This window comes from Martes martes (assembly GCF_963455335.1).
Source record: "Martes martes genome assembly, chromosome: 10".
NCBI classification, from domain to species: Eukaryota; Metazoa; Chordata; class Mammalia; order Carnivora; family Mustelidae; genus Martes; species Martes martes.
In genome coordinates this window covers 30,947,067-30,959,097 of record NC_137898.1, presented here as the reverse complement: position 1 = coordinate 30,959,097, position 12,031 = coordinate 30,947,067, and the positions used below count along the sequence as shown (strand labels likewise).

At 36.5% G+C, this 12,031-nt stretch overlaps 1 protein-coding gene across 1 annotated transcript in view; it reads right to left on the bottom strand.

The window, feature by feature from the left end:
• Window positions 1–12,031, bottom strand: part of CCDC73 (coiled-coil domain containing 73) — a 107,727-nt gene that overhangs the window by 25,396 nt on the left and 70,300 nt on the right. Inside the window, exons 9-11 of the mRNA XM_080814982.1 lie at window positions 4,748–4,876; window positions 4,186–4,245; window positions 2,726–2,830 (exon numbers count right to left, since the gene is read on the bottom strand). Coding sequence (XP_080671108.1) covers window positions 2,726–2,830; window positions 4,186–4,245; window positions 4,748–4,876 — 294 coding nt within the window. The remainder of the gene's footprint in view (window positions 1–2,725; window positions 2,831–4,185; window positions 4,246–4,747; window positions 4,877–12,031) is intronic.

The window sequence follows — 12,031 nt, the reverse complement described above, 5'->3', positions numbered from 1 at the left end:
AACCTTGAACTATATCGCTTACACTTTTTGGATCTCTAGTTCACCATGAAATGAAATGGTGGGATTGGCTGATCACTAATATTTTGTTCGGCCTAAAAAATCTGTTTCAACTCCTTTAAATGGACAATATAACAATCCTGATAACTGCTGCTCATAAAGAATTTGGGTAAATTTTATTCTGTGTTTCTTGGAAGAAGGTTCAAAATACTAAAAGTTCCAGTCATCTATCTATAGGGTGGGTAAAAAAGATAGGGGGATACTTGCTTATAACTGGACTTTCAGAGAAATTTTTTTTACTAGTCTTACTGGAGGAACTGAAGAGTTTAAGAGGAAGGAAGAGTCTGACACCAGCATACTTGTTCCCTCTCCTAGGTCTAAGTTTTATAGTACTGGGGGCAGGAAAGAGAAATGAAGAAGGCAAAGCTCTCTTTACATGATTAGTCAAAGAACATCAATGGTGAGGAGACAAATATTGCATTGTTTAGGATAAGTGTGGTTCCATTCAATGATGATGAAGTCAGCACAATTTGTGGGGCTTAATGCAAAATGAAAAAGGCAGTGAAAACGCACTATTAAAGGCACCAAAGTACAAAACCTCTTCCTTCCTTCAGGGTCACCCCTTTCTTTCTCTCCCTGTCAACTTATCATGGTGCTTTTTATTTTCTATTTAACGTCATGGATCCCTGGGCAGGGGGATACTCACAGGGCAAATGCAGATCCTCACAGATGCTTAAGGACCTCACCATACAGTTCAGCATTAGCAAGATCCACCAGCTACGGGGTTCTACCTCCTGCAGGCTATTAGACCCATACACTGTGCCCTGGCTGGAGGTGGGCAAGTCAATCTTTCTGTCCCATGGGACCTCTGCCCCAATCCATGATAAATGGGTAACCCCCAACTGATGGCAACTGCCAGGCAGGGATATACCTCAGTATCTGGACTGAGGGACTCACTCCCTGCCAAGTCATCTACCTAATGTGCCAACACACTGCCAACCAGAGACACCGGATGCTGCAGGGCACATACAATGGACCCACACCCTCATTGTTATATTTAGGCCTCCACCAAAGGTAAGGAACAACAGTAGAACACAGACCTTTCCCCACCAATGTGACCACAACAGTGGTGGGGCAGAAGCAGACAAGATGAGGACAGGCAGGGCCCAGGATAACAAAGCATGGAATAGACAGCAGTCAAAAACTGGTCCTAAGAGTCAGCAGGAGACAGGAGAAAGCTTAGGCTCCAAGCCCCTAATGCATGCTCCATTCTCCCATCAGACTTAATTGACAAACATAAATTCAAAGATAAAAATTAATAAAAATTTCAAGAGAGTGATCAGAGAAGGTTAAACCTGAAACACAAAACCCTTCTGAGTATGGGTCTCTATGCAGCTGCACCGATTACACACCCAGGAAGTTGGCCTTGGCCTCCGCTGACAGTGGTCTTTACATGGGAGGCCACTATAGTTTTTTTTTTTAATTTAAATTTTTTTTTGTGTTCCAAGATTCATTGTTTATGCACCACACCCAGTGTTCCATGCAATACATACCCTCCTTAATACCCACCACCAAGCTCACCCATCCTCCCATTCCCCTCACTTCCAAAACCCTCAGTTTGTTTCTCAGAGTCCAGAGTCTCTCATGCTTCATCTCCCCCTCTGACTTCCCCCATTTCACTTTTCCTTTCCTTCTCCTAATGTCCCCCATGTTATTCCTTGTGCTTCACAAGTAAGTGAAACCGTAAGAAATGCTCAGCTTCACCTTCATTACCAAGAATCCCTTCAGAGGAGCACAAATATCTTCTACCGGTCACCCCAGTGAAGCACATTCCCAGCTCTTTCTCTTACATTGGACATCCCATCACTTGGCCGTGGCACACAGGACAATTTCTGTCCTTCCACTAACCTCCATGTTCCTTCATGGGGAGCCACCAAAGTTCTCTCTTCTACATCTTTCCTGGGCCATATAGTATCAGAACAAGCATACTACACTTCAAGCCCCATTGGTACATGTCACTCCAAAAACTTTTGTCCTTAAAATCTCTGGACCATATCTGTGCATTTGTCTATATGTTCTTGGTAGAATTCCAAACTTCAAGAAACATATGCCAAGTTCTTCCACATGAACTTATCATATTTTACTCTGGCAACACTAGAGTGGACCTTCGAGTTTCTACAGCATCTCAAGCATCCATCTACAAAACAAGATGGCACTTTCCCCTTTTTGTACTCTAGTCTTTACATGATTTTCACATAGACTCCTTCACATAGTTTATGAAGGAAAATGTACTCCCGACATCCCTCCCAACCAGGAATATAATAGAAAAGCCTCTCTTATTGAACTCTCACTCCCAAGACATCAGTGATAACTTCCTTCCTCCTTCAATCATTTTTTTGGGTCTGCCCTCAATTTCTGGAAGTTCACTAACTGCTCTCTTCTATTTTCAGTTTTGGTTTTGGTCACAATTCTAAGACAAAGAAAAAGAATCCCATCTAATCTGTTACAAAAAAAAGTCAGATACTTGATGAAATTGAGCATTTAAATAGTAACTTAAATGTTAAAAAAAAAAGTTCATTACTCTAGAAATTGATACCAAGTTGATGAAGAAGGCCATATCTTACCCCTAAAATTCAAAATGATCTTGGATAAAGTTGGGCAGATAAATGCAACTAGACAGGTAAAGCTCATTAAATGGAAATATATTTTCTATAACTCTATATACAACCTGATTCTTTTCTTTTAACATCTTCAACTTTGCTTCCAGTTCAGTACTAACTTGAGTTTGATGCTGAAGTAACTGTTGCATACGTTGGAAAGAAATGATGATGTCCTTTAAAAAAGTATAAGTACGGTATATCAGTTGGAAGAATTTTAAGACTGTAGGTATGTTTCTAAATTCATTCTTAAACTACATTTTCTAATTTCTTATCTTTATAGTTTAATTTCAACATCATTATAAATAAGAGTGAAATAAACTAGTAGCACATTTTACTAAATATATAAAATTATACTAAATATATAAAATAATTACATTATATGATTACTATATCCAAGAGTTTTTCAAATAACTAATAGTTTTTTGAAATGGACTATGAATTATGAGACACTACTGGAAAATGTGAAGCGTTTAAAACTAAATCTTTTGTTGGCTTGTCTTAAAAACAGTAAATCTATCATTACTGAAATGTCGTATTGCTAATGAGCTAGGATGTCACAGTATGTATTCAGAATGAAATGAAGGAAAAACAGAAAAACAGAGGGAAAAAAAAGAAACAGGAGAACTTTTCTTTCACAGACCTTTTTTAAATAGAGGAATTATAAATATCAAATAGATTCAAATGATAGTATAACGTCCTATAAATGCATGCTCTAAGCACACATACATTTCAATAATTATCTGCTAGGGTACCAATGGTCTAAACTATCAAGGAAAAAACTGATTATTCTTTTTATTTATTTATCAATATTTTAATGTAATATTTTTCCAAATGTATTACGACATAATTGACAGGGGCGCCTGGGTGACTCAGTAGGGTAAGCCTCTGCGTTCGCCTCAGGTCATGGTCTCAGGGGCCTGGAATCAAGCCCACATCAGGCTCTCTGCTCGGTGGGGAGCCTGCTTCCCCCTCCCTCTGCCTACTTGTGATTTCTCTCTCTCTGTCAAATCGATAAAAAAAATCTTTAAAAAAAAAGACATAATTGACAAATAACATTCTGTAAACTCAAGTTGTACAACATGATGATTTGATAGATACATATAGTGCTAAATGATTACCCTAATAAGATTAATTAATGTCTTTATCACTTCACATAATTACCATTTTTGTGTGTGTGGTGAGAACATTTATGATCTACTCTCTTAGCATTCAAATATATACCACAATTTTGTTAACTAAAACCATCATGCTGTACATTAAACCCCCAGAACTTACTCATCTCATACCTGAAGTTTGTACCCTTGGACAAACCTCTCCTCATTCCTTGGCTTTATTTTTTAATGGAGGATACATGAGACCTTTTTAAAAAGGTACATGTGTATCCATTCAATAGGCCCTGAGTGCTTCCTATGTGCCAGGAATTGACCTAAACATGATTCCATTTGTTATTTAACTTAATTTATTTCCCATGTTATATCTGGTTTTAAAAAATATTTACTGGCTCCCCAAATATCTTATGATTGCTTGCCTTTTTTGCTTCTTGAATATGTGTGATCTCTTCATTAATCTTCTTATTTAATTCCAACTCCTTTAAAAAATGAGTAATTATCAAGTTATGATATAAAATTCAGCAAATTCTACATTTAATTCAGTGATCCATACGTTTAGGAGAGTCATGACCCCTTCTTACCCCAGAGTACCAACATTTGTTTGCTGGTGAAGCAGTGGCTCCTAGTGAAATAAAGGTGGTATGAGATGCCCAACACAGGCTGCTGTGCAAATTTATAAATATTCATGTCAAAATATTACAAAATTCTCATCTCCAAAAGCTTGTCTGGAGATGCCACTGTACCATAGATTACCTAACATTATATGAGAGTAGAAATACAATGGTTTACAGACAAATTTTATTGTCTTAAATTCTTGCTGATAATGGCAAAAATTGCCTAATAATGAAAAATAATTCACAGTATCTTTTTTTTTTACTATGTATGTTAACTTTACCAAGAAGGAACATTTTAATATTATAAACCTGAAATTCTCATTTTACAAAAACACTTACATAAACATGAATACATTTGATTAAATACCATGTTGAATCTTTCCTGAAGTTCTTGAAGTTTCTGTTCTTTAATTGTTAAATGGATGTTTTCTTCTCCCATCTTATGTTGACATGTGACCTTGGACTTTATCAAGTCTGATGTAACTTTTTTTAGTTCCTTAACATAAGAAATATAAACAGTAAGTTCAGTATAAACATTTTATCAAAGCAAGATATTTTTTGACAGTTTTAAAGTCCATTTTAAACGTATCATTATAATTTACTGTACTTCACATATCAAGATAATACTACTGATCCATAAAGGTCTATTTCCCCTAGTTCCCTTACAAGATAATTAGCCAAGGTGAGAATGCTACAGGGATAGAATGCATGATTTTTTTTTCCCTAAAAAGAGCATTCTAACCAAAATAACTAACCCACCAGAAGTAGGGCATTTTTATTTATTACTTATTCAAAAAAATCTACTGAAATAAAAAAATAATAAAAGATTATCAATTTCCAAGTTCCTTAGCACCTAATAAGAAAAATTTATGTGAGAAATAATCATAATCTGATGTGATGAGGGCTATAGTACAGAAATGTATAGAAGCATAAAAAAGAAAAAGATTGGGGTGCCTGGCTGGCTCAGTGGGTTGGGGCCAGTCTAATTGAGTCTTTAAAGATAAATTTGCAAAGAGGACAAAAAAGTAGCCATTCCAGACAAAAAGACTATGCATGCACAAACATACAGAAACATGAAGCAGTATGGCACTTTTCAGGGAAACAGAATAGGTTACGGCTGGAGCTAATATGTAATGGATGAGGGAGAGGAGTAGAGTATTCATGGTTATGGCTAGAAATCTGACAGGACTCAAGTATTGAAAGGGCTTTATAGGCCAAGCTAAAAAGAGCTTTAATTTTATCCTATAGGCAATGAGGAATTAATAATTGTAGGATTTTGAGTAGGAGAAAGACATAAGATTTGTAATTCAGAAAAATAACTCTAGCATCATTACAGATTATTAGAATTGAGGAAGGTACAAAAGAAGTCTTCATTTGTGAAGTCACATGTCCATTGAGCTTAATAGATATCATCCAAATACATTAAAATTCTGAAATACCAACTTCTGAATTGGTGTGTAATTTATTATTCTGCTGTTCTGTGGATACTGACTATATTAAATATTCAAGAACCCAATTTTCACATTTTTAACTACATAGTATCTGACCTCCCTTTAAATTTTGGAGGAATTCTACATTATGAGTCCACTGTCCACTAGAAGAGCCAGAAATGCCAGATAGTAGCTTTTTTAAGCATGAGGCTAGATTCTGCTAATCAGATGTACCTGTCCTGGATATTGGATCAGGAAGCAATATCACAAAGAACAAGAACTGCTACAAATCCTTCTGCTATAGGCTTTAGGGACAATGGTAGTAACATCACATTTCCATGGACAACAATGGTACCACTATAGCAGAAGCAGCATCCACGATAGTCAACAGTGACAGTACAACCTACAATGTATAATGGTCCATGTGGAAGTTGGTTTTATGGTGTGTGGTCTTGGATACTGTATAGCTTCCCTTGTTTCTAACCATTTTCTAAGTCTGAGATGACCAACATCCAAATTCCTTTGCTGACAAAAATCATCTTAGAGTTAAGAATCCTGACTAATATACTTTAGTTTTTAAAAGACTGTATATAAGAACTGAATAAACAATAACAACAAACAACTCTTTTGCAGAAAAAAGTTAATTCATTAGGGTGGTGAGATTACAAGAAACTGTTATTGTCTTCATTGTACTGATTAGAATTTTCTCTTTTTTTTCTAAAGTAAACACATATTTCTTAAAGTATCAGTGTATAGGATATACATATATATAGTGTAGTATGTAACAGTATATATAACTATGGATATAAGGGCAATCACTCAGTTGTTAGTTAGAAGAGAGAAGTTGGCAAATGACTGTGTCCTCAAGAACTCCAACACGCATAGATTCCAGAAGAAGCTACTATGGAAGGCTGAGAAGTACAGTCAACTGAGGTAGGTGGAAAATCAAGGGTGTAATATTCCGGAAGCTGAAAAGCGAGCAGCAGAAAATAGGGCTGCCAATATGTCCAGAGTTCTACATGTTATAGCTTTAGATGCCCCATGAAAACTCACCCATAACTCAATACCTAGTTCAAAATCCAGGAGAAAGGATTAATGGTTTTAGTTCACATGTCCCTTTCAGATATGTGCATTGCATAAACGACTGCTAAAGTAACCAGGCATGGGTCAAGAGAGAGGACTTGACTCTTAGAAAAGCAGGCAGACAAATTAGTGGCCGATACAAAGAGAACAATCAGCAAGTACTGAATAATGAAAGAAGTCTGAACAAAAGAGGTATGCCTTGAAGACTGAGTAGTATGCCAGATATCCTCCATTTGTCTGTCCTGACTCACTCTCCACCCTTTCTTCACACTGCTTTGTCCCCTGTGTGTGGATATCTGTGGATATAGCAAACAATTCTTCTTGCCCTCTGACTCCTGGTTGGCTTCAATCTCTGGAAGGCACCAGCAAATCAGTATGCTGGGAAGACAGAGAGATTGAGGTATTTCCTTGTTTCCTCCCCACATGACCACAAAATGACAATAGCTCTCTAACTTTACCGAAGGTTACACCTCTTTCCAGGTTCCCACTATCTGCTTCTGTCCCTTGCCCCCTCAGGTTTATGTGGTATAATCATTCCCCTACTGCTTCTATCCCTGTGGTGCTTCAGAGCTCCTCCTTGTTTCCCTGAACTCTGCCCATAACTTTGTAAACAGTTGCTTCATCAAATTTTTCTCTTTTACCCATTCTATTCTAGCCATCTATTTCCTGACTCAATCCTGTTCAATACAAATAAACTGAAAGAAGGGATTTTAAGTGTGGGGAGGGGCTGTGGAGGAGAGCAAAGGCAAAAAGGAAGGAATAATGAAGAATTATGACAATTGCAACAAAGATTTTACATTAAATAGAACAGAAGATGCTTAAGAAGTAGTAGGAAATGATGTTGAAGATATAGAATGGGGCCAGACCACAGAAGCTATGAAAAGTCAATTAAAGAAGTATGGGACTAAATCAGTATGTTGTACACCTACACTTACACAATGTTATATGTCAATTATAACTTAATAAAGCTGGAAAAAAATTTGGGACTTGATTTGGTAGGCAAAAGAGAAGTATTCAATCTACCATTCCCTCTATATACTAAGTATCTAGTGTATCAGGCACATAGAAGCAATGAACTAGTAAACCAGTAAAGTTAGTTTGGCAACAAGAATGAATAAAAACCAAGGGCGCATGGGTGCTTCAGTCAGTTAAGCACATGCCTTCAGTTCTGGTCATGATCCCAGGATCGAGACCCACATCAGGCTCCCTGCTCAGCAGGGAATACTGCTTCTCCCTCTTCTCCCTCTCATGCTCATGTGCGCTCTCTCTTACTCACTTTCTGTCTCAAATAAACACCTTAAAAAAAAAAAAAGAATGAATAAAAACCAGATAAAAAAACACTGGCTAGGGGCACCTGGGTGGCTCAGTGGGTTAAAGCCTCTGCCTTCATGATCCCTGGGTCATGATCCCTGGGTCCTGGGATCGAGCCCTGCATTGGGCTCTCTGCTCAGCAGGGAGCCTGCTTCCCCTACCCCTCTGCCTTCCTCTCTGCCTACTTGTGATTTCTGTCAAATAAATAAATAAAATCTTTAAAAAAAAAAAAAAAAAAGAACACTGGCTAAGGGGCTATTTTATCAATCCAGGCATGAGATGATAAATGTCTATATTTTAAGAAATGAAGAATGGCAAATATGAGATATTCTAAAGGAAAATATAATTGAATAGACAAAGAGAATAAAGGAAAAAGATTATTCCAGAGTGTCTAAGTGAAGCTAAAAGAAATGAAAAGAAAAACCATGCAATGTGAAAAAGAAAGCATGACAACAGAAAGGATATTGGAAGTCTGCTTCACTTAAGAAATAGATGAAAATGTATTAAGACAAGAAACAGTGATGAACAATGTTCTGTGACTGACTATTAAGAAAGCCAAAAAAGCACAAATCATTATGCCTGAGCCATAGGTTGTTATATTAAAAAATATTATATTATATTAATTATATTAAATTATATATATATTTTAAAAAGTCCTTCATTCATATTTTTTGGAATTACAGAAGGTTACATGAGATGAATTCCCTCAAAAGAAGTTTCAGTGTTCCAGCAATGGTTCATCTTCACAGTCAGCAAGAGGATTTCCTTTGAAAGGAGAGCTGCATGGATTTGGGGGGATGTGGAGGGAGAAAGGAGGGAGATGGAGAATGAAGAATCAATCCACTATGTGCCCTGCTGACCCTGAAATTACAGTATGTCATAAAAGGAGATGAAAATATAGAACTGAGATAGAGGGCAACATAAGGCCGCAAATATAAAGTCATCTGCATGAAGTGAATGACTAAATCACAGATATGAGAGCTCACTGAAAGAGACCACAGGATAGAACTTTGGAGGAATGAAAGACAAAAGGTAATCAGGGAGCCAAAGGAATTTGTACCAAAAGACCCTTAAAAAGCAAGCAATCATACAGATGTTATAAAATGAACACATTTTGTACTTTAAACATCTATTATTTTTTTTTACAAAACACAGTATTATTCTGTAACTAAAAACACCAAGTATCAGTAACAGGATGCTTTGATTACAAGTATCAGAGACCATACAAATAATGACATTTATTCTTCCACATAACAGGGAATCCAAAGTTGGGTAGGTTCTCCACTTTTTTATTTTAAAGATTTTATTTATTTATTTGACAGACAGAGATCACAAGTAGGCAAAGAGGCGGCGGGGGGTGGGGCGGGGAACAGTCTCCCTGCCGAGCAGAGAGCCCAATGCTGGTTGGCTTAACCCGAGCCAAAGGCAGAGGCTTAACCCACTGAGCCACCCAGGTGTCCCTGGTTCTCCACTTTTGTTTAACATAGTACTAGAAGACCTAGCTCCAGCAATCAGACAACAAAAAGAAATAAAAGGCATCCAAATCGGTAAGGAAGAAATAAAACTTTTTCTATTTGCAGATGACATAATACTATAGATAGAAACCTGAAAGACATTACCAAAAAACCACTAGAACTGATAAATAAATTCAGAAGGTCACAGGATGCAAAATCAATGTAAAGAAATCTGCTGCATTCCTATACACTAATAATGAAGCATCAGAAAGTGAAACTAAAAAAAGCAATCCCATTTATGGTTATACCAAAAAAAAAAATAAAACATCTAGGAATAAACTTAACCAAAGAGGTGAAAGACCTGTACTCTGAAAACTATAAAACACTGATGAAAGTAACTGAAGAGGAAAAAAGAAATGGAAAGACATCCCATGCTCATGGATTGGAAGAACAAATATTGTTAAATTGTCTATGCTACCCAAAGCAATCTACACGTTTAATGCAATCCCTTTCAATATGCCAACAGCAGTTTTCACAGAACTAGAACCAACAATTCTAAAATCTGCATGGAACCACAAAAGACCCTGAATCCCTGAATAGCCAAAGCAATTTGGAAAAAGAAAAGCAAATTGTTGGAGACATCACAATTCTGGACTTCAAGTTATATTACAAAGCTGTAATAATGAAAACAGTATGGTACTGGCACATAAACAGACACACAGATCAGTGGAACAGAATAAAAAAAAAAAAACAAGAAATAAACCCACAACTTTAAGGTCAATTAATCTTAACAAAGCACGAGAGACTATCCAACTATGACAGTCTCTTCAACAAAAGGTGTTGGGAAAACCAGACCACTTTCTTACACCATACACAAAAAGAGTCTCAAAATGGATAAAAATCCTAGAAGACTAGACCACAGGCAATAATGTCTCTGACATGAGCTGTGGCAATACTTTTCTAGATGTGTCCCCCAAGGCAAAGGAAATAAAAGCAAAAATAAATTATTGGGACTACATCAAAATAAAAAGCTTCTGCACAGCAAAGGAAACAATCAAGAAAACTAAAAAGACAGCATATGGAATAGAAGATGTTTGAAAATTACAAATCCAATAAAGGGTTAGTATCCAAAATATATAAAGAACTTGTAAAACTCAACACCCCCAAAACAAATAATCCAATTTAAAAATGGGCAGAAGACATGAAAGACATTTCTCCAAAGATGACATACAGATGGCCAACAGACACATGAAAAGATGCTCCACATGATTCATTATCAGGGAAAGGCCAATCAAAACTACACTGAGATATCACCTCACACCTGTTAGAATGGCTAAAATCAAAAACACAAGAAACAACAAATGTTGGGGAGGATGTGGACAAAAGAGATCTCTCATGCACTGTTGATGAGAATGCAAACTGTATGGTACAGCCACTGTAGAAAACGGTATGGAGTTTCCTCAAAAATTAAAAAGAAGTGTATGATCTAGCAATCACACTATTGGGTATTTACCCCCAAAATACAAAAACACTAATTCAAAGGGATATACGCACCCCTGTGTTTATAGCAGCAGTATTTACAATAGCTAAACTACGAAAGCAGTCCATGTTCATCAATAGATTAATGGATAAAGATGTGGGATAAATATATATGCGTATATATACACACATATAAATATGTGTGTGTGTATAAAATCCCAAATATTCCACATACTATGGAATATTATTCAGCTATAAAAAATAATGAAATCTTGTCACTTGCAATGACATGGATGGAGCTAGAGAATACAATGCTAAGTAAAATGAGTCACAGAAAGACAAATACCACATGATCTCACTCATACGTGGAATTTAAGAAACAAACAAGCAAAGACAAAAAAAAAAGAGAGAGAGAGAGAGAGAGAGTGAGAGAGATACAGAAAGAGAGACAAACCAAGGTAACTGATGATTACCAGAAGGGAGTTTGGTGAGGGGGATGGGTGAAATAGGTGAAAGAGATTAAGAGTACACTTATCATGATGAGCACTGAGTAATGTATAGAATTGTTGAATCACTACATTGTACACCTGAGAGGAATATAAGACTGTATATTAAATATATTGGAATTAAGAACTTAAAAAAATTAAAATAAAAAAACTAAAAATTTGGGGAGTTTCTTGTGTTGGTTGATTCAGGCACTCAATCAGGATTCAGGAAATTTAATAAAGACTACGTATTATCAAAGACTAGGGTATTTTCATTTCTCCACTTTCCATTCTTGGAACCGTCCTCTTTCTTCCAATGTTGGGACTACAACAAGGGGCCAATTTAGATACAACATAGCAACAGTCGCTTCCTGGGACTCCTTCTGAAGAGTAAGAAAATTTTTCTTTG